At 44.4% G+C, this 23,111-nt stretch overlaps 2 protein-coding genes across 9 annotated transcripts in view; one reads left to right on the top strand and one right to left on the bottom strand.

The window, feature by feature from the left end:
• The window catches only part of ANKHD1 (ankyrin repeat and KH domain containing 1), a 125,878-nt gene extending 114,365 nt beyond the window's left edge, over positions 1-11,513 (top strand). For 4 of the 8 annotated variants that reach the window (XM_056862630.1, XM_056862625.1, XM_056862629.1 and 1 more), the window contains 5 exons: positions 4,338-4,517; positions 6,067-6,318; positions 8,257-8,432; positions 9,384-9,548; positions 11,015-11,513. In XM_056862630.1, coding sequence (XP_056718608.1) covers positions 4,338-4,517; positions 6,067-6,318; positions 8,257-8,432; positions 9,384-9,548; positions 11,015-11,074 — 833 coding nt within the window. In that variant the 3' untranslated portion in view covers positions 11,075-11,513. The remainder of the gene's footprint in view (positions 1-4,337; positions 4,518-6,066; positions 6,319-8,256; positions 8,433-9,383; positions 9,549-11,014) is intronic. The other 4 variants (XM_056862628.1, XM_056862626.1, XM_056862627.1 and 1 more) reach the window with 3 other exon arrangements.
• Positions 11,514-15,545: 4,032 nt separating this feature from the next.
• On the bottom strand, positions 15,546-22,902 carry SRA1 (steroid receptor RNA activator 1). Its single transcript, XM_056862634.1, has 5 exons — positions 22,866-22,902; positions 22,601-22,768; positions 17,812-17,990; positions 16,116-16,224; positions 15,546-15,882 (listed from the first exon to the last, which is right to left on the bottom strand). Exons 1-5 carry the CDS (start codon positions 22,888-22,890, stop codon positions 15,692-15,694), a joined length of 672 nt encoding a protein of 223 aa, XP_056718612.1. The 5' UTR covers positions 22,891-22,902; the 3' UTR covers positions 15,546-15,691.
• Positions 22,903-23,111: the final 209 nt, after the last annotated feature.

Genomic DNA, 23,111 nt, shown 5'->3' with positions numbered 1-23,111 from the left:
CTTGATCATATTAGCGGCAGTCAGAATGTAACATTTGCAAAGCAAGCTTGCATCAAAATGAAGAAAAGCATTTCAAATATCACACAAATATGCTAACATTTAGCCAGGTTTGTCGACTGATCAATGACTCCCTCCCTGGCACTGCATTTCCACCATTACAAAAGCAATAAAACAGTAATACTATTAAAAGAAAAAAAGTCCATCAGCACCAAGAAAATAAGCCTAAGTGGCAACAGTCAAAATAGGTTTACAGGTAAGACTATTAACAGAAAATAAAAGTAGCTTAAAATATAAATAGAGCAAGATACAATTTCCACAGATAAATATTCAAACAAATACAGCTAAAAGTGTGGGGCATATTCTGCCGCTCAGCTATAGGTGATTTGTTCCATTGGCATAGTAACTCCATGCTGCCCTTAACTGAGCAGGTGGGTAGGATACAACCTGTAGTCTTCATCTGACACTGAGAGCTCAGCAGGTTTGCTGCCACATGAGATTTCTGGAAGTTGTGAGTTTTTAGACCATACCACTCAACCTTGGCTCTGAGGGGATTTTTAGTAGATAGGGATAATGAAACCTTGTAGATTTTGTAGACCTTTCAGTACAAATAAACACAGCTGGCTCTGTTGAACCATCAACAAAATCTGTTTGTGAGCAAAGTTTTTCTGTTCCTACCTAACTGGCAGTTCCAGGGAACAGATTTAGAGGATTGCTCCTTTACATTCTGTAAGCTTTGCTGAGGAGTATTCATCGTTCGTCTGCCCCAAGGGCAGATTTAAATTGAATCCAGGTAATGTGTAAATGTGTGGGGGTCCTTGGTAATGTGTGTGTGGGTCCTTGGTAATGGGGGGAGGTAGGGTTCAGACATTCAGTTACATCCAGCTTTGAGCATGTCTGAACAGGATGGTGGTGACGTGAAGTGCCTTTTGTCAGCTGTACCTGGTGGGCCAATTGGAGGGCAGGGACTTAGTTGGTGTCATGCATGCATTTGAATTGGCAGAAGCATTCTGGACCTGTGCGAAGCAACTATGCTAGTGACCCATGAGTTTGAAAGCACTGCTTATGGCCTTTAAAGGCATGGTTCCACTACATTTTAGAGAGTACTTCTCACCAACCTTTCTAAGGTGGCCTCTGAGGGTTTTGTTCTGTTTTACATCTTTGAACTGAAAATAGGGACCACTGGGACATTCATGGGACAAAACAGGACTTTTCAGCTGCAGTTCTGGGTTCAGTGGGGGTTTTTCCCCCACCAGAACCTGTCATGTATTAAATTTATGCCCTGCCTTTGCATTTGTATGTTCAAGTTAACTAACAAAATTTAAACTTCACAGAATAGTTAGCGTACAGCAGGGATTGGTCACTGTTTCTTTAATGAGAGCTACTTTTGAGCAATGAAAAATACCCCAAACTAATCACCATCCCACAACATGTTCCCAAGTTCTGCTCTGTCCTAGAAGCCGGACTGAGAAGAGTGCCAGAAATGAAGCTGTCACCTAAGCAGCAGAGGGAAAAAAATCTTAGGAAATAAAAGCTTAAAAAACAAAACAAAGCCTGGGGCTGATCTTTTTTGCAGTCTTTTCCCGGGTCTTCTACGAGAAAACATGACCTCCTGTGCAGCAGCCAGCAAGTTACTGGTAGATCCCCAGCCACCTGTTGGGGGCCCCTCTTATCGAGACTGTACAATGCTACAGCCATCCAGAAGAAGATAGAGGGAATGACCTCATTTATGTTGTAAGCAGTTAGTGTTGGCTGAGGACTGCAGCAGGATTGACAGATGGAAGGTTTTTCTTGGCCATTCTGCAATGCTGAAGCCTTTGGATTAGAATAGTGTGTTCTGACCAGATGTTTGAAAAAGAGTTTTGGAGTATCCCCAGGTTCATTTGAATGAGGATTAGTCGTGGTATCATGTAATGCTGAGCCATATTCCACAGCAGCAAAGGAAGTTTGTGTTTAAGAGTGGGTGATCTGTATGATCCTCTATCCTGATCCCTGAACCGTGTTATATCTGCAACGTGTTTCAAATCTTGAATTCTGCATATTGTAGAACTTTGCTTCTACTTATCCAGTGAAGTTTCCTTTCAGTGTCAGCCCTAGAAATTTTTACAGATGTGGTTTAAAGATTTTTCTGTAAGTTAATCATAGGTATGATCTCTAATAATCCTGTCAATGCTGTCCAATCTTCAACTCTGTAATTGATAGAAAATTGGATTTTTGCTTGGCCTGCTCACGTTTATAACCGAATTCAGGCAGTGTGTTTTTGTCCTGTTCTGGGGCTTTCATTAGTAAGCTCATAAAAGTAGTATTTTTGAAGCCCACCTAAATAAAAAAATACCTTTTCATGGACACTTTCTGTCCATGTTCATGAGAGCTTTCTCCCCATTAATAAAAGGCATAATTCTGAAGGTAATTTGACCTTCCGCACTGGCAGGATTTTCCATTCAGGAACATTCATTCATATTATACAGTAGAGGCCAAATTAACCTGTTGCTGTCAGATACTTTTCTATCCTATGTCATTGAGTCTTGCACTCTGACGTGAGGACCACCTATAGTCTTTTTTGCTTTTCACAATGGTCCCAGAAATCGCAAAGACAGCCGTGGAAAAGAACAGAAGCTTCACACACTAGAGGTAATCTACTTTTCAATATATATATAAACTTGGACTGAAAAGCAGATTGCCCCATTAGCGTTGCAACCATGGCAGAATAAGTACAAAAAGCTGGTTCATACATGCATTCCATCACTTGACTGCAACATCCAATGATGACTTATAATATGTGAATATGACATCAAGGAGGATAGTGCTTTTTCAATGAAGCTGGTTTCTGCCTTCAAGTACACAAAAATCAAATGATGCACATGCCCGTGTAAACAAGGCCAGAGACACCCTCTGCTATGTGGATGGTTTTCCCCTAAAACATACTTGTTTGAGTTGTGGCCATAGAGAATATTTGCAGCAGCTGAGTTTTGAGCCTTTCAACCAAACTCCCATGTGACCTGTAGTGAGCAAGCAAAGGAGAATTGCAGATCTTGTAAGCACCGTGTAAGAACATACTCAGAACTGTGATTCTGGTTGTGCTTCCTTGCTATGAATTTTAGTTATAGCTTTTTCCCAGAATTAAATTGTGGTGCTCGCTACATGTATTGGAATGCTACCATTGGACCAAACTGGTATTACTCTACTTCATTCTGAAGATAATTTTACAAATAACTTTGATTTCTTGGAACACTATAAAGTGTTTTTGGCCACTGGCTCAGTAAAATCTAATAAGTGTCCCCATCTTGGCCTAAGTACAGAATGACTACCCGTGTCTTTTCCTTTCTTAAATGTAGATAGAAAAGGTATAAAAGTGGAGGATGTTATGGTTTACCTAGGATTTTCTAGAAACGTGCCAGATACATGCCATTGATACTAAGTGGCTTGGGAGCCACAAATGGCTGTGATATGCTACCCGTAGCTCTTCTGAGCACTGTTCCCCAGTGTTGAGCCTGACCTATGTTTCAGGAAACTGGCAAGGCCTTTTCCCAGTGGGGTTTGTAGATATTTTGAAACAGCTGCTGCTGGAGGATGGGTGAGCGGTCAGTCTCACTGAGCTGCAGGTCTTGTGACATGCATGGGATTAAAGGGCCCATCCTGTCCAATAACCCACACACACACACATTTTCACTGCCTCTGCACTCCCATCTCAGCACCCGGGTGGTTTTTGGGAAGCCACAGAGAAGAGAGAGTAAGACCACCATGGCAGCCACTTAGGAAAAGAGCAAGCTGGCCAAAATGGGTGAGGGTGGTCTTACTCCCCTTTTTCCATAGCCGGCTTGCTCTCCTCCAGACACCTTGGCAATCTCACTCCCTCACCTCACCACAGTGCCTCATGCTCAGCCAAGAGCAGGAGGCAGAGAAGTAAGACCTTTCCCTCTCGCCAGATGCACAAGGGCTGGTTGAGGTTCACCAGTGGCAGGGAGAACACGACGCATGCAGAGGTATGCTGGTAATTTAAAAGGTTACTGTTACATTTAATATATATATCGTTAATGGTTTTCTATTACATTATTGTGTGTTTGGGGTGGCGCGCAGGGCATACAATAGTCATGTGGTTCTCTGGGTTGACGGTAATTGCAAGTGTGGCTCTTCACCAGCTGTGGAGTGAGTACCACTGATGCTTTTTATTAAATGCTGGCTCAGGGTCAAGGGACAGGTGTCCATCTTGTGATCATACTTTGAGCATAAGCCATTAAAATTAGGGTGGGGTGTAGCGTTCTTAAGGTGAGTTGGACAACAGGGCCTGTTTTTCTGATTCTGTGATGTCATTTTATCAGACGCAGTTGTATTAATTTCAGGCTTACCTTCTCTAGATCCATCCGGCAGCTCCTCAAACTCCTCTTCAGCACCTATGACAGGTTTTTCAGCGAACATTCAAGGAGCACGCGTTTATCTTCAAGGGCCAGCACCGGTGGGGACTCCCAGCTTTAACAGACAGCATTTTTCACCACATCCTTGGACAAGTGCTACAAATTCATGTAGGAGCTTTGTGGGATTGCCTGACTCACTGTTTAGTCTGTTACTCTTGACCGTTTTGCTGGTGCCATGATGCTAAAACGGATGCATTTTGTGCATCAGCTAGGGCCTTAAAACAGTCAACTTGATAATATAGGGAACTAATGAACTAGTTAAACACTTGTTAGTAAGCATGTGGTCAAATTTATGTATTGGTTGCTTAAAGTTATATCATTAAAATTTTAAGAACAGCAAACTAGACATGGCACATAGTTTAAAAAGAGGGGGAGGAAGACATACAACTAATAGCAGCCTTGAGAGAGTTTGAGCAGAGGACTAGTGTGGGGGGAGGGGCTGCTTCGCCTTTTCTCGCACTGCTTTTCTATGCAGAGTTCTTTTCCAGCTGCATTTTTCCTGCAGAGATGGAGAAAGAGGTGGGTGCATGCATGGAACTTTAATTCTTCTCAGATTCACTCTCTCAAAGCTGCCTTTTTGTTTAAAATTTGTTGAGGGAGGGGAAAGAGGCATGCATGTATTTTCTTGTTTAGCCCTACAGCTTTTAATGCCTCTTTAAACATAGGAGGGTATGACTCTCCTCCCCCCCACTCCAGGTTAAGAATATTGGAATACAGATATGAGACAATTGATGAGTTGGATTCAACCAGCTGTTCCACGGGTGAAAATGGGAGGAGAAGGAGGTCCCTTTTGACCTCCCGCAAAACGCTGGGGACCTGTATGGACAAAAGCTATGTGGGTGGGGAGCTGTAATAAGGAGACAAAAAATAAGATTGACTGGAAAAGCTGGCTAGATCCAAGACATACTTTGGATACAATCCTAAGGAAGTAAGCCCCAGTGAATAACATGGGTCTTCGAAGTAAGACCTTAGGCTTGCTCCCATAGAAATTTAAAGCTTCTGCACTTATAAGAGCGTAGCTCTGTATTTTGGGAATTGATAGCTCCTCTACTTATAGGCAGAAAAGGAGGAACTGCTGCTGCTGCCTGCCTCCCTTCATCAGTTCTTTCTTTCTCCTTGGTGGCTAATTTTTCTAAAGAGTTGAGAAGGAAAGGAGAAGGAAAACTAATTCAGTGGCTCTTTGATTGAGCTGCATATTTGTGGTCAGTTATTTCCTAAGGTGAAAAATGCACCTTTCCTTGCTGATGTTCAGTCATGCAGAAATGGTCTTCTATAATTATCGTCAAACTGATTGGCTGTGGAGCCTTGTAATCCACGTGTGTATGTGGAATAAGCACAGGATGCCTTGAAGAGATCCTGCAGGAGCTGCAGAAGTCTTAAGGAGCTGAGATAAGACAATATGTCCCATTCCTGGAGAGGAATCACCTCCCCTGAACCAATATTTTTTCTCGTTGCAGATAAATTAAAACTCTGTTTTCACACAGAATACAGATGCGTCATTACTAAAACAGTTGTTTGGTAGAGAAGGTTACACTGACTTCAGTTAAAAACTACTGGTGAAGTATTGATCAGATCCCTAGTGTCACTCCTTAATGCAGCGGTTGAGGAAACTGTGCATGTCATGTGTAATAAAGCAAGAGAAATGTTTTTTCATCAGGTGAATCTCCTGTTCCATCAGTTTCCTCGGGATCATCTTCACCCCTTTCAGCTGCTTCTGCACCTTCAAACTTGGGCCAGCCAAAATCAGGGAGCTCAAATCAAGATCGAAAGGTGCCTCCGCCTATCGGGACAGAGAGACTTGCCAGAATTAGACAAGGAGGCTCTGTCACCCCTACGCCCTTGGGAACCAACTTCACAGCCCCTGTTGGACACAGCGGTATCTGGTCGTTTGGTGTTAACAATGTGTCAGGTGAGTGAGTTTCACCTTACATTATGATAATGCAGAAATGAATGAGAATTTGTAAGCTAGACAGGAGAGTAGGTTAGAAGAGAGAATGAAAATATGCTGAAAGGAACACTGTCTTTAGTTCTTTAGCAGCGCATTAAGATCCTGTTGCTAAGGCAGAAATTATTTAAATGGTGCTTTAAGCATTACACCTATGTATAGTCTCCTTTCTGGTATCCAACAGAGAGTAAACAAGCATGTGTATTGACGTGATGTTAGTCGCCCTGAGCCCGGCGCTGCTGGGGGAGGGTGGGATATAAATAAAAGATTATTATTATTATTCCACAAAAGAATCTGGTATTGGCAAACATGGCCATAAATGGGGGAATATTGTTCCTCAGGAGTAGAGCTAGTAATAGAAAAGTGAAGCTGTTCAGATAGAAAGAGTTGAGCTGGAGGACGTAAGGCACAGAGAGTTGAAGGTGGGAGAATGGGCCAAAGATTCATGCTGATGCAGCATGAAAGGAGAGACAGGCCTTGTGGATCAAGGAGGGAGGGAAAAGAGAGCTGCTAAGGAGATAACTTCTAAATGAGGCTATCTCGAGGTTGATGTAATTCTTCACTGCTATGGTAGGAAGGAAAGGTGGAGTGTTTTATCTTGTTGTGACCCGCTCTGAGCCAGCTTGCCGGGAATGAGGGTAGGATAGAAATGCAATAAATAAATAAAGTGTGGTGTTAGATGGGAGTTTAGAAGAAATATTCTAAATAGATTGCAGAAGGCTGATATAAAAAAACCTTTCTAGAAGAAATTTACAATATACTGGGTTCAAAGTATTAGCAATAGGTGAAGAATGTATATTGGAGATGTTGAAAAGTGGTAGTGTGATTTGGCAAACATTAGGGTAGAAGGGTGCATGTGAGAACCCCGCTAGAGCTTTGCTTCCTGGTTTTATGCATCAGTTTCTACAGCTGAAGAGGTAAATCAATATAGGTTTAAGAATGTCTAGCAGTGGGAATTGCTACAGTGAAATTAGAAATCAGTTTCAGCTGCTAGTAGGGGGCTTTCTTGCTTAAGCTCTTCCTTTAAAAAACAAACAAACAATTTTCTTTGGGACCGCCTCTCCTGGTATGTTCCCCAGAGAAACTTACAATTACAAAATAACAACTTGCTGGTGGTCCCTGGCCCAAGGAGTGTCCGGCTGGCCTCGACCAGGGCCAGGGCTTTCTCTGCCCTGGCCCCTGCCTGGTGGAATAGCCTCCTGAGTGAGATCAGGGCCCTGCGGGACCTTCCAAGAAGTCCAAAGGGCCTGTAAGATGGAGCTATTCCACCAAGCTTATGGTTGAGGCCAGCGACGGTCCTCTCTATAAATACTGGCCTCCCTAGTCCTTTTCCCCCTGCTTCCCACTGCTGAGCCCTTTCCCCCATTTTGGGGAAAGGTCAGTTCCATCTGTTAAGCTGCAGACACCTATTATGTGACTTTAGCGCCTTCGGGGGGAGTGTTACTCCCCTATTTATTGAAATGATTTGGGTTAATTTTAGATATATTTAAATTATATCTTAAGGTTATATTGTTCTGGACAGTGTAAGCCACCCTGAGCCTGGCCTTTGGGCTGGGGAAGGCAGGGTAAAAATGTAATTAAATAAACAAACAAAAGACAGCCATGGCCAGAGTCTCCTGCATAGGAAAAGAGAGTGTGCTGTGGGGGGAAATATGTTTGACATCCAAGAGGAGAAGAGGTGGGAAGACCGAGGGTACTCCCAAACTTTAGAGATCTGAGGAGGGTTTGTATGATTAGTTGGAACCTTTGGAGAGAGCAGTTTCCATCTTCATATCTTGTCATGTGGATTTGGGTGGATTAAACTAAATCAGTTAGAAGCAAGGGTATTTAACTTCCTAACGTCTGTGAGATGAGTTTTGTGTTCTTGTCGCTGATCTCTAATTAATACCATTGTCTTTCTAGAAGGCTTGTCAGGTTGGTCCCAGCCTGTAATGGGAAATCATCCAGTGCATCAGCAATTATCGGACCCAGGCACCTTTTCCCAGCATCAGCCGATGGAGAGAGATGACTCCGGGATCGTGGCTCCCTCAAACATTTTCCAACAGCCTATGCCAAACAGCTTTGTGGATTTCCCTAAAGTATGTTTCAAAGGTTTACCTATTTTATAAGTGTGAAAGGAGACAGATTTGTGCAATCTTTTGGGTGTTGAGCTAGGTCTTGAGGAAGCCAATATGCAGATTGGCACACACACTGCTTTGAAGCAGATTAAATGACTTCAGACCAGTAATTGTCTCTCAACCCTAAGCCATGGGCTTGTTAGGACAAAATGGTGGTGAGAGGATCACTGTGAACTGCTTGGAACATCATGAGGAAGGGTGGTAAAAATGTTGGCATAACCCTTAAATTTCCCTTTTTGGCTAACAGCCAGTTTGTTTTTCAACCCCAAGTGTACTTGGTTTAAAACTATTTATCTGGCTTATATTAAGTCAGCTGCTGCAAATGGAGATAGTGCTGGTCGTCTTCTCCGTAAGCATCAAGGCTTTTCAATTTTTTGCCATTTCTTCCAGAACTGCAAACTTGTTTCCCTGGGAAAAATAATTGTCTGTTTTTTAGTGAGTCATAACCAAAAGGTTATGATTTGGAAACAGTATGCGAAGTTGACTGCTTTTGGATATTATATGTATTATAATTCCAGCTGTTGATAACTGGGATTGTGTATGTTGGGATCAGTTGTTACAAACTACCATAGCTTTCAGAAATTCTAGAAGAACCAGATCGGTTGTTAGGGAGGAGGAATTTATTTGGAAAGGAAAAGCAGTAGAAAATGTTTTCTTCACGTAAATGTGAGCAAGTTTCCATCCTCTGTTGGTTAAGGTTATAAAGGCATTTTTGCAAGATATGCCATAATCACATGAAGGAAGCCAAGTGGGTACTTTGCTAGGAGTTTCCACCCCAAAAGGTATTAGATTTTAGCTTTTAAAAGAGATGCAGGGTTATGCAGGAGCGTGTTTCTAATTTAGGACTTCATAAGTTGACATGCCTGTACTCCTGAACTTTTGTTGGAAACCTGTTTTCATTTTCTGTTTTAGGCCCTACCAATTTCCATGTACGGAGGCACTATAATACCTTCGCATCCTCAGCTAGCTGATGGACCAGGTGGCCCTCTCTTCAACGGATTACATACTCCAGACCCAGCATGGAATCCCATGATAAAGGTTGTCCAAAACTCAACAGAATGTACTGATGCTCAGCAGGTGCAGTAATTAATTCCTTCCTTATGTTTTTTTAAGTCTCAAGCTTTTGCCTTAAGCAGTAAAATTATACAACAGGCATTGAGTTCTTCAAATCTCATTATGTTTTCCTAGACAATTTTATTTTAGGTGCAGCTTTATACCTACAGAGCATGCTTACACTTTACTGCCAGTGGAATTGCATGGTTATCTTCAAAAAATACTGAAAATTTATTCATGTGTTCTTAAATACTGGGGTCAATTGTGTCCCACTGTTTTAGCACCCCCCTTACTTCTTTAAAAATTAAGGAAAACAGCAAAATGCTATTGGAGTATAATTTACTCCATTAGAATAAATGGCAAAATGAAAGCACTGTGTGACCCCAAATACACTGAATTTTGCCTGTTACCATGACACACCATTGTATGGAAATTTTTCACTAGAAGTACATCGAGGTCAATTGTACCTCTGGTAGAAAACTTCAGTTATCAGTTTACGAGCCAATCTCAATGCTCTTTATATAACACTTAAGTATGAAACTTCCAAGCTGGGTTGTTTTTTTTTAGTTGCAAAGTTGTGTATTTAAATAATCCTGTGTCGGCTGAAGGAATCATTTTTATTCTTTCCATTGGTTTTTACAGTAGTTCTCTAAATTGCTGTAGCTAAGGTCTCTGCCTCTTGCAATCTAAACTGGGATCATTTTTGGGTCCCCTGACAGTGAACTGCTGTTTAAGCGAAAATTTGTTTTGCGACCAAATTCTGTACGTTTTTAAGGATGGGGTGGGAGATAACTTATTAGACAATAAGTCTTGATGGCTGTAATGTTTCAGTGTAGGTAACAGGTATTATGCTCCTTGAGTTATGCTGTTATGCTTTTATGCTGTTAGGGTTTAATCATAGTAACTGTAAAAATAACACTACATTTATAATATTCAGCAGCGGTTATGATTTGGGGGGTGGTCAGTTCAGTCCCAGTAGGTTTACTGTTGGGATTTAGTGTTTACGTTGTGAGATACTATTGACCCCAGTAGCTTTGTGTTGGAACTGTATTTCTTTTCAACAAATAAAGTAATTTTATGTTAAACTGGAGTCATTTTTCAAATCAATTTTTTTTCCAGTGGTGGCCTATTTGGAGTATATCGTTTTCCAGTCATTAATTGATACAGTAGGTTTTTAAGGTGGAAACCAGAACTTTCCAAGTAGGTTGTTCAGGTCAGATACCTGAACCAAGTGGCTTGATTTCAAGTGCTTGTGGTTCCTCTCAAGAGAGAGGGCACAGCTAATGTGCGTTGGTGGATTCTGCCTTGACAGAAGGGACAGCTGCATGTGAGGACAAGATGTATTCATTCCTTCTTTATTGGAACCAGGCTTTAGCCAGACCTCAGGTTTTGGTCCTATTGAATTTATTTGAACCTTCAGCTTTTTATAGTGGTATGTAAGCTATACCCTGAAATTTAACTTCCTATATTTGATGCTTCTTCCACTGTAGATTTGGCCTGGCACCTGGGCACCTCATATTGGAAACATGCACCTCAAATACGTCAACTGATTTAGGAGGGCCTACCTCTTTTAAGCCTTGTTTGGAGAAACCTATGACCTTGGAAGAACCTGGGAATTTTTTAATGTGCCTAACTAAGCAATTTTTTTCTGTGGGCTGTAACAAGAAAAACTTGTTCGCCTGTTGTGTAAGAACAAATTGAGTTACCTATTCAACTGATTCTGTTCTCCAGTTAGTTTAGCCATTTTGAACTCAATCGGATGAACCTAGTGCTTTTGGCTAAACACTACTGAATGCTACTTGTATGCAGCAGAGAACTAGATGATTACATGATTTCGACCTTTTAGGGTGGTAAATACATGTATAATTGTTTACATACTTAAAAGGAAAAACGTTGAGTAAATTTCATGTCGTATAGTGGCTCTACTTTATGTAGCCTGTATTAATGTGAAATATTTACCTGAATATTCAATAAAAAGATGAACATTAAGTTGTGTGTGGCAGTCTTGAGATGAAATACTGCAGATTTGTTACCTAGTGTACTGCGGTGGTTCTCATTTCTGAGAATTACCAGATCATACTGTTGTTTAGATACTTAATATATTTAATATATTTTCAGAATTTGAGAAATTTCCCTAAATACTATTTCCACTACAGTTAACTTGTTTAGGTATCCACTAGAAAGGGACAGATTGAAGTAAGGTTGAAGGGATTGTCAATGTATTAGCTAGCTTTACTCACTATTCAAAAAATCTGAGATGTTTCTGTAGCCACCATTAGGTACATTTCGAACCAAAATTCAAGCATCTTGAGAATATCTTCCATATTTCAGAGCTAAATAGATATTTATAATTTTGGTAAGTCATCATGACAAAACACAATTTTATTATGTTAGTGCCATTAAAAAAATCTCAATAGCCAAAACAAAATCGAGTCACATTGCACCATATTTCCATTTATTAAAAATTGGACTTCTATTGTGGAAGGTGGGAGGCCATCCTTAGGATGAGACTGATCCCTTGCTGATAAGCATAGGTAAGCAACAGAAGTACAGGGCAGAGTTGGTGTCTGGCATTGTTAGCCTTCTGGGAAGAAGGGTACAAAGACACTTTTATTATGAATCCGTGAGAGCCTCATTAGAATAGGTTGCTGCTCTTAGTATTTATCAGTGAAGCTACATTCATTCATTTCTCTTTGCATGTGAGAGAGACTCATACTTCTGTTCCCTTCCCCTATAGATCTGGAGATTAAAAACAGCTTGTTGGCTGTAGGAGCTTCTCCAGTGAGTCATCTCCCCCCTCCCTTCAGTTTAGCCGTTTGATCTTGGATACAGTTTGGTCCAAAGCCAGAACATTCTAAATTCAGTTTAGTTTTCCTCAAAGCTTGGAAAATTTTAACCTGTGCTTGAAGCAGAGAAACGTAACACTTGCTTTTGAACCCCACTGCTGTTCTTCATTTCCCAAGTACCCATTAAGTGTTCAGTGCAAATGGATTGGATTTCCTCATGCTCTCAATTCCCAAGCAGCGTTACCTAAGAAACCCTTTTCTGTGCAGCAGAAGACATCCACTCCTAGGAACCTCTGCATACTCAGGGAGGTATTTGCCAGACAAAGCAGAACTTGCTCATCCACGTCCCTTGATTCTACTAGCTAAAGAACATGATGTGCAGATGAAAACAGCAACTGAGCATATGAAGCTCCTTCACATCAAATTCTGCTTCCAAGGCCAGAATATGCAGTTTATTCCTCTTGTGGCTTAGTCCTCCATTGAAAAGCCAGATTAGAATCCTCCACCTCTTGACTCATATCTGATCTGACAGGATCAGATGGGTCTCTTCCCTGGCTATAACAGGGTTCTTCAATTGCAGCTAGAATCTAGGGTGTTTAGGTTCAGTTGCCATGACGTTTATGATGTCAGCAGGGGTGCAGCTGCAGCTCTGCAATGCGTTTGGTTCATGTGTGCTCTGAATTTATCTTGGGCCTCTTGTTTCCAGTCATTTATATGCCCCAGGTAGTGCAAGTATATAGGGATGTATCATTTTCCTACCCCTGTCCTATTACATGCCTCTGATCTCTAGTGTCCCTTCTCTGTTGCATAGTATTGCTGTCTAAGGTAGAGAATATGAAGAAGCAAGAGGTTATTCCAAGTGAAAGATCCATCCGAGCACAGAAGAAATTTACTTCCCATATAAATGCTTTTGCAACAGGAAGCATTTGTTCAGCCTCCTGTGCCCAGGGTGAAAGGAAAACTCTGCTAGTGGAATGCATCCCAGGGATCTAACCTTTGGCACTGTGTACAAGATCACTAGCAGTTCATATTCATATTTCTCATATTTCTGCTAAATCAGGTTGAGTGCATGTGACAGTAATTCCCTGAGGTTAATTAAACTTCACTATACGTGTAGAAAGAAGCAACACACACAACAGGAATAGTTCCATTCCATCAGCAGGCACTTGGAAAGCAGCATAGAAAGAGGGCAGCCTGAAAGAATAGGGGGGAGTGAAAAACTGCAACTTAGATGTCTAATTTTGGGAAGCTCAAGTTGAGGTCCTTTTGGGAAAAAAATATATGCAGGGTTTTCTTGTCGAGCCTAAACTTACTGCTTTAGCAACATAAAGCGGTACTATTTGGCATACTAACAACATTGGAAAATATAAATGACTTTACTGTAAGTAAAAGTGCACAAGCACCCAATACTTGAGAGACAGCTGCAAACTGCAGCACCCTATGCTACTTTTACATATTTATCTTATTTTTTTCTTACCTGTCAGATGGCAGAAGCGACATTTAAAACAAAACAGGAATAATCTCATACTGTCACTATAGGACTAGAAGGATATCTGGATGCTGAGTAAAACTTTAACACTGAAGTAGTTGAACTATTCAGTAGTGTATATACACTCAGCCCAATACTGGTGGATATATTGTATCCTTAATTTTCACGATCTGATTCAATCCCAACATAAGTCTGATTCAGGTCGCCGGCTCAAGGGTGACTCAGCCTTCCATCCTTCCGAAGTCGGTAAAATGAGTACCTTAGCTTGCTAGGGGTAAAGTGTAGGCAACTGGGGAAGGCAATGGCAAACCACCCCGTAAACATAGTCTGCCTAGTAAACGTCATGATGTAACGTCACCCAATGGGTCAGTAAAAACCTGGTGCTTGCACAGGGGACTACCTTTACCTTTTTATTCATCATATGTCTGTTTAGATGGGAAGTCCCTTGGGGATGTAGACCTTCCTCATTTGCTTTTGTTACTCGAAAGTATCATAAACATTGATTGCACTATTTGTTTTTGCATTGTTTCCCATTTTGTATCCTATCCTACCCTGTAACCAGTCGACCACTCCGTCACCTTCTCTTTGAAACTTCTCTGAACGTTGCCTCTCTTATACCTAGAACAGTGGTAGTGTAGTGCCACTATTTCCCATGACACTGGATAAGATTCCCTGCAGCTCCTCCCACATGTTCTAAGTCACCTCATGTAACTTGGTGATATAGGAAAAACTAGTGTTATGGCAGGTATCACGCCACCAGGGTAGTGGAAAATCCCAGCCTGTATAATAATTTATCTACACACTCTTCCCCCCCCCCGAAGCTTTTAACGTAACCTTTTATTCATTGTAAGGAGCCCCGTGGCACAGAGTGGTAAGCTGCAGTACTGCAGTCAAAAGCTCTGCTCATGACCTAAGTTCGATCCTGATGGAAGTTGGTTTCAGGTAGCCGGCTCAAGGTTGACTCAGCCTTCCATCCTTCTGAGGTCGGTAAAATGAGAACCCAGCTTGCTGGGGTAAAGTGTAGACGACTGGGGAAGACAATAGCAAACCACCCCGTAAACAAAGTCAGCCTAGTAAACATCGGGATGTGAAATAACCCCATAGATCAGTAATGACCTGGTGCTTGCGCAGGGGACTACTTTTACCTATCCTCCAGGAGTAGCATTTCATAGTGGGTTGCAGGGGGAGGCAGGAAAGCTCCATTCTGCCATTTGAGAGTTTAGTTTGGATCCAGCTTCTTCTCTTAAAGCATTTCACTTGTTCTTAAAAAAATGCATTGGATCTTTTCAGTGTCCCTCAATTTATTTTTACTGGATAAAATTGAAAAGGGTTTTTTTTTTCCAGACCTCCACATCTCTAGTAGCAGTATATTTGTTTTAATTATAAAACATCCGTTTGTGAAACAAAATAGAAACCAAGTTTTCCCTAACGAAGGCATAAAATATTTTACTTAGATTTGTCAAAATTTACTCCCCACTTTGTAGTAGACTCCACTGCTTGAATGCAGAAGTACAAATGCGGGGGATCACAAAGCTACCCTTTGTACAGAGTACAATGACCAGTGAACACATGGGGAAGGTTTGTGTGAGGAATGTTTGGGGACCAGGTAGCACTGAAAGGAGGCTACACCCCTTTGCAGACTTTCTTGCAGTCTGCACAGACTATTTGGGCGGCATTTTTTTTTACCTCTTATCACTGGCTTCAGAAAGCACTCAGTTTTTTTCCTTACTGAATGACCAATCAGACAGGCCAGCAGCAGAGAACTGATGAAGTCTTGTCTGAATCTGAGGAGATAGCAGCAGCTTCTCAGTTTGAAAGGAACTAGTCCAGGTTGCTTTCAAGACAAGGCCCAGCATTATACTACTGGTGGAGTCCCTGGGCTCAACCTAATGTCATTGGTGTTCTGGCTCCAGCTGGGTTCCAACTTCTTGCTCCTCTAAGGCCAGATCCACCGTGGGTAATTTCCTGGTTTCTGCAATGAGCCTTTTGACTCCTACCATCCACTGGCTGACTTCATTGATATGGTCCACCATCAGTGAGCGATGAATTTCGTCAGCTGCATCCCAGTGTTGACACTTAAGCTCTGAAAGAAACGAGTACACTTCAAAACTTAAAGGCAGTGAAAAAGTGTTCGCAGTTACCTGCTCTCCCACAGGGAACATGCTGGGATAAGAAATACAGATGTGTGCAATACACCTATTGTGTGACCCATTACAAAAGAGGTTCTGGTTTTCAAATTCTATAACAAGAAAAGTATCCAGAGGAAGCAATTCACAGTCAGGGATGCTGCTGGCAGATGGTGGCTGCACTGCTTACTTTCCGTTAGAATCCTCATTCCTCTTCTCACAGGAGCTGAAAGTTTCCCTTGTGTCCACATCTGCTCCAGCATTACCAAGCGCTTGCTAATATCATGGCAAACCTGTTTCTGAAAACAGAAATGCAGTTCTCTCAGGCAAGCTGCTTTCCTGTAGGCTGTTTTTATGCCATCACATCAAGCTACAGATCTAAGGTTGCAAGTCTATTCCAAGCCAGTCTATAGTGTCTGATTTTGATTTGCCAGTTAACAGCAAAGCATGGTTCAGTCAATTCAGATGCTGTCGACCCATAGTTGAACTTATTTAATTAGTTCTCCATGAGGGTTACCATTATGGTCTTGTGTGTGTGTAAAGTGCGGTCAAGTCGCAGCCGACTCATGGCGACTCCTTTTGGGGTTTTCATGGCAAGAGACTAATAGAGGTGGTTTGCCAGTGCCTTCCTCTGCACAGCAACCCTGGTATTCCCTGGAGGTCTCCCATCCAAATGCTGACCCTGCTTAGCTTCTGAGATCTGATGAGATCAGGCTAGCCTGGGCCATCCAGGTCAGGGCCTTACACGATCTCTATTGCAAACATCATGCCACGACAGCTGATTTCTCCATATCAAAGAAGCCCTGATTGTATACAATACCCAGAATTAAGTTATTCTATTCAAGGAAATCTCTGTATTCCACGCCAAGGAAACCCAAATTCATTTTATGTGATATGCTACACTTAAAACCTGTACAAAAAAATTCTTAGAAGCTAGTGGCATTTGAAATGTAGATTTTTCAAAATAGTGGAGCTTGGGGTGTAGAGAAAAGGAGAGATGTATTTCTCTGTATCTTCATTCCATTGTATCTTCATTCCATTGACACTCTTGTGTATCTACTCTTTCCTGTGTTATGTTTCACACTTGTTTCTTCTGTTTTCACTTGCCCCTCTTTCTCTCTTGAGGCTCTCTTTACCACTCCTCCACTCCAGTTCTCCAGCCTGCTTCAAGGTGTGCTAAAGGAGATGGGAGAATGGAGAGGATGGGACTGGCAGGTAGGAGTACAAGCCAAACTCCTTAAGAAGACTGGGTAGTCACTGCAGCTTGGGCCTTGGCTCAATTGGTCGTCATTTATGGGCAAGTGGTCATCCGAAATACATCACTACAACCACTACCCCACCACTCGCAGAAAGGAAGTGGCAAAGGGACCCTCACTATGAGAAGTAGAAATAAATATAAAAACATCTGGAAGAAGAAATTGGAGGATTTACTTAACTCCCTACTGGCCTAGCACCTGCCACATGACACGAAATAAAATCCATTTTCTATAGGCTTAGGGATTCCCTATCAGAGCTTCCAACTAAGTAAGACAGCAATTTTTAATTGGACAAATACTGATAAGTGCAGTGTAACTGCATACCATCAGAAAGCTCCCCCCCCCCCAAACGTAAATCTTGAACATTTCTTTAATTGAAACTTTGTTTTAAAAGAATATATATACAGGAAGGTTAGGGGGACCCCATGGTGAATGTTTTGTAGTGGCACCCACTAGCTTTTCTCAAAATTGCCTGCAGAGGCTCGACAAGATCGGAGTCATCTTCTCTAGCTACTCAAGCAGTCTGTACAAAGCAGAAGAGCTAGCTAGATGCTGGAACTGATACCAAATAACTCCCCCTCCAGTACAGAGAAAAACAGAAGTTCTGAAAGGGTCAATCACTCCTCTTACCCGCACAGATTTCCTGCAGTTGTCCAAAGCCTCATTTAAGGGGGACAGAACATCCTCCACACCACAATCCTCTTCAGCCTCAAGGGCATCCGTCTTCAAAGAAGAATCTGGCAAAGTAGAAGGGGGCAACTCTGCAGACTTTGGGGGAAATGCTGGTGGTGCAGGTGAGACAGCACTTTCTGGAACAGGTTGTAAAAACAAGAAGGGAAGAAGGGTAACCCAGAGGATATCCAAGATTGCTTGTTTCCAAAGTGAGTGGAAAAAATCCACTCTTAATTCTGGCCTACTAAATGTACATCGTTTTTGAAGCACCCTGGTTTCTTTAAGATGGACTCCCATTTCTGTAGTATGGTGGGGACGAGGACAGAGAAACAGGGAGTTACAATTCTTAAAAACCCTACTTAAAACAGTGATTGTACACACACCCCAAACCAAAGCAAATGTGATTTCTGGAGAGTAAACTTTTTACACAGGATGTCATTTTTCTATTGTTCATCAAAACCAAGTTGCATTCACAATATTGCTAGAGATTGTGATAGGTACATTTGCAACTGAGCGGATAAGAGAGTCTGTTCTCTTAGGTGTTTTATGCATGGTCACTTTAATCTCCTTTATTCCCTGTTTCAGCCAGAATCAATTTTTTCAGTATGCACAATATCTCATTCCTTGGAAGCTCAACGCTGTTTCAACGCAAAACAAACCCAGCTTTTCCCATTCCTCTTCTGTCCATCCTGGCTCATTCGAGTCACAGAGCATGCATACTCCTTGGGTTGAGCTTCCCCGTGCCATCACACCCCACCCTTTTCCAATCCCCTCCTCAAAGCAGTATGCCAATGGTTAAACGGGGGGGGGGGGAAATCAGAAGAGTGGCTTCTCTCACAGCCAATCACAAAGCAATGTGTAAAGAGGCAGGGATTCAAGTGCTTCCTGCTACCTCGGAGCTCTTTCTGAGCAAAAGAAAGGCTTTTTTAAAATGAGGCTTGGATTTCTCCCCCCCCCCTTCTTTCAGGTAGCTCCATTTTTTTTGTTTTTGTTCTTAAAATGCTTTTTTATGCGGCAGTTGGGTTTGGGGGGAAGGAAATCTTCTCACGGGGAGCACTGCGAAGTAAGCCAATTACTTTTCTCAGGGTACCTGACAAAGTAAGCTTTGACTCATGAATGGTTATGTCCTGGAAAAATGTGTTGGTCTTTATGGTGCTATGCTGGACTTGAATGTTGTCCACATTCTTGAACGATCACTCTAGCACAATATCCAACTATGTGCAGACGTGGTCTCAGAGGGGTGATTAGTGTCTGATCTAGCCTCCAAACTGCCACCAAACTCTCTGAGACCCAGTCGCTCATCTTTCTCAGCCTAAAGGTATCCCACAGGGTGATTGTAGGGAGAAAATGGAGACAGCGAGGAACTTCCCTGAGATCCTTTGGGGGGAAAGTGGGAAACAATGCAAATCTTATTCTGAGATAGAAGAATAGTTGGTTTTTATATGCCGACTTTCTCTACCACTTAAGGGAAAATCAAACTGGCTTACAATCACCTTCCCTCCCCCTCCCCACAACAGACACCCTGTGAGGTAGGTGGGGCTGAAAGAGCTCTTAATAGAACTGTAACTTGCTCAAGGTCACTTGCTCAAGGCTTCGTGTGTAGGAGGGGGGAAACAAATCCAGTTCACCAGATTAGCCTCCACCGCTCACGTGGGGAGGAGTGGGGAATCAAACCCGGTTTTCCAGATCAGAGTCCATCGCTCTTAACCACTACACCATGCTGGATTACACTCTGGATTACAGCACCTCTTTACATGTTGGAGTTGTACAAATGATGACTTCAACCACACACGCAAACACACACACATAGGGAGAGAGAAATGGACTCAGTGCAGAAGTTGTGGGGCCCACGTTAGTGTTACAACTGAGGGTCCACAGAAGCAACGTAGAGGGAGTAAGGGTTGCCAACTCCAGGTTAGGAGATTCCTGGAGATTTGGGAGTGGAGAGGGTGGAGTTTGGAAAGTGACCTCACCAGGGTTGTAATTCCATGAAGTCCATCCCTTTCTGAACTGCCACTCTCTCCAGGGGAACTAACCTCTGTAGTCTGGAGATGATGTAACTGGGAGAACTTCAGAGGCTACCTGGAAGTTGGCAACCACAGCAGGTAGGGTTGCCAGGTCCCTCTTCACCACTGGCGGGCGGTTTTTGGGGCAGAGCCTGAGCTGGAAGGAGTTTGGGGAGGGACTTCAATGCCACAGAGTCAAGTGGCCATTTTTCTCCAGGTGGTCTGATCTCGATCAGCTGGAGATCAGTTGTAATAGCAGGAGATTTCCAGCTAGTACCTGGAGGTTGGCAACCCTGACAGCAGGGAACCGGGGGGGGGGGGTTGTGGGGACTCTTATTTCCCGTAAGGATAAAGCTTTCTTTTCGTGCCTGAGGAAATCAGACATATGAACACACGGAGCTGCCTTCTACTGAATCTGATCCATCAGATTCAGTATTGGTCCATCCAAGTCAGTGTTGTCTACTCAGAGCGGCAGCAGCTCTCCAGGGTCTCAGGCGGGGGTCTTTCACATCACCTACTTGCCTGGTCCCTTTAACTGGAGATGCGGGGGGGGGGGTTGAACCTGGGACCTTCTGCATGCCAAGCAGATGCTCTGCCTCTGAGCCACGGCCCCTCCCCATAAGACATGTAGCTGCCTTCTACTGAACCAGCCCCTCGGTCCATCCAAGACAGTGTTGTCTACTCAGAGCGGCAGCGGCTCTCCAGGGTCTCAGGCGGAAAAGGGTCTTTCACATCACCTACTTGCCTGGTCCCTTTAAGTCAGTGGTTCCCAACCTGGGGGCCAGGGACTTCTGGAGACGCCGCGAAAGTCTTGCAAGGGGTCTGCGAATCCATACATGCATTCAGCAGCTACCATTTCGATCTTTTTAACAATATGCATTTTCTCAATTAATGGGTACTAATAGTACAACTGCTATCCTGTGGGGTTGGGGGGTCTGCAAAAAAAATTTTGATATTAAAAGGAGGGATCCACATACTCGGAAAGGTTGTGATATGGCAAACAAGGGTTCGTGGGGGGAGAGAGAGACCTGGGATCAATATTTCAAGAAAACAGTTTATTTGCAGCTGCGGACTCAGAGGCCCTAATGGGCAGAAATCTCTGAGCCCCGATCATACTGAGGAAGGGATATTTATCCAAATTCAAGATATGACAACCCATCAACATTCAGGGTAGGCTGATAACACTCCAGACATCGAGGCGGCAGTGGAGTAATAGTTTCACCCAGTTCTTGTTATGGTTTACTGTAACCCTCCATGACTCTTAACCCACTTCCTTAGCACACAGACATACAGGGATATTCTGCCCAGCAACAAGCTATTCCCTGGCTGTCCTAAAACATTTTACAGAAAGGAAAAGAGATTATTACAAATTGCTAAATCAGTGGAGCTTCCATAGTCAGGGGAAGTCTACCTGCTGTCACAGTTGGGAACCAGCGCTTTAAGTGGAGATGCCGGGAATTGGACCTGAGACCTTCTGCATGCCGAGCAGAAGCTCTACCCACTGGGCCACAGCCCCTCTCCGTGGTTCTCAGGTGGAGGCCTTTCACATCCCCTACTTGCCCGGTCCCTTTAACTGGAGATGCCGGGGATTGAACCTGGGGCCTTCTGCATGCCAAGTTGATGCTCTGCCTCTGAGCCACGGCCCTTCTCCATGGCTCTCCAGGGTGTCTTTCACATCACCTACTTGCCTAGCCCCTTAACTGGAGAGGCCGGGGGATTGAACCTGGGACCTACTGCATGCCAAGCAGATGCTATATCACTGAGCCACAGCCCCTCCCCATAAGACATGTAGCTGCCTTCTACTGAACCAGCCGCTCGGTCCATCCAAGTCAGTGTTGTCTGCTCAGAGCGGCAGCGGCTCTCCAGGGTTTCAGGCGGAAAAGGGTCTTTCACATCCCCTACCTGCCTAGTCCCTTTAACTGGAGATGCCGGGCATTGAACCTGGGACCTTCTGCATGCAAAGCAGATGCTCTTCTGCTGAGCCACAGCCCTTACCAAAACATGAAGCTGTCTTCTACTGAATCAGACCCTAGGTCCATCAAAATCAGTATTGTCTACTCAGACCGGCAGCGGCTCTCCAGGGTCTCAGGCGGAGGTCTGTCACATCATCTACTTGCCCAGTCCTTTTTACTGGAGAGGCCGGGGGATTGAACCTGGGACCTTCTGCATGCCAAGCAGAGGCTCTACACACTGAGCCACGGCCCTTCTCCATGGCTCTCCAGGGTCTCAGGCGGGGCTCTTTCACATTCCCTACTTGCCTGGTCCCTTTAACTGGAGATGCCGGGGATTGAACCTGGGGCCTTCTGCATGCCAAGTTGATGCTCTGCCTCTGTGCCACGGCCCTTCTCCATGGCTCTCCAGGTGTCTTTCACATCACCTACTTGCCCAGCCCCTTAACTGGAGGTGCCGGGGATTGAACCTGGGGCCTTCCGCATGCCAAGCAGAGGCTCTACCACTGAGCCACAGCCCTTCTCCATGGCTCTCCAGGGTCTCAGGCGGGGGTCTTTCACATCCCCTACTTGCCTGGTCCCTTTAACTGGAGATGCCGGGGATTGAACCTGGGGCCTTCTGCATGCCAAGCAGAGGCTCTACCACTGAGCCACGGCCCCTTGAAATGGAAAAAGGAGCCTTCCCGTCCCCAGACCCCCCCTCCTCAATGCCTCCTCCCTCCATCCTCGGCGGAGCGGCCTGCTCGACAGAGGCGAGCAGGGGACGGAGGACGCGCGGGAAGCTGCTCCCACCTGGCCCGTGAGGCGGCGGCGGCGGCGGCCTTTCTTCCCCTGCTGCGGCGGGGCGTCGAGTGAGCGGCCCCCGCTTGGCTCCGGCCACCCCGGGCCCCGCCGCGGCCCGTTGCTGCTGCAGCCCGTAGGAGAACTGAGGAGGGTCGTTCCACCCGCGCTCCGGGTTCCCTGCGGGGACACAGAGGAAGGGCCCGTCAGCCCGGCCCCGCCGAGGGGAGCCGCGGCCCCCTCCCCCACCCCGGGCTTCCCTCACGGGGCCCCTTACCCGCCTTCACGTAGAGCTCCGCCATGATGGCCGCCGCCGCCGCTCGCAGGCCTCGCCCTCAGCCGCGGGGTGACGTGGGCGGCCGCGCCGCAGTCTGGAGGCCTTCTCGCGCCCCGCTTCTCTGCCGGTGGCGCCGCGGCGAGGAAGGGAGGAGAGGGGTTGGCCCGGCCCGGCCCAGGCGGCCCGCTCAGCCGCCCCGATCCCAGGCGACGGCCTGGTTCGCTGAGGTAAGCCCCACAGGGAGGA

Source organism: Euleptes europaea, chromosome 17 (genome assembly GCF_029931775.1).
Source record: "Euleptes europaea isolate rEulEur1 chromosome 17, rEulEur1.hap1, whole genome shotgun sequence".
Classification (NCBI taxonomy): Eukaryota; Metazoa; Chordata; class Lepidosauria; order Squamata; family Sphaerodactylidae; genus Euleptes; species Euleptes europaea.
This window is presented reverse-complemented; position numbering and strand designations above follow the sequence as displayed.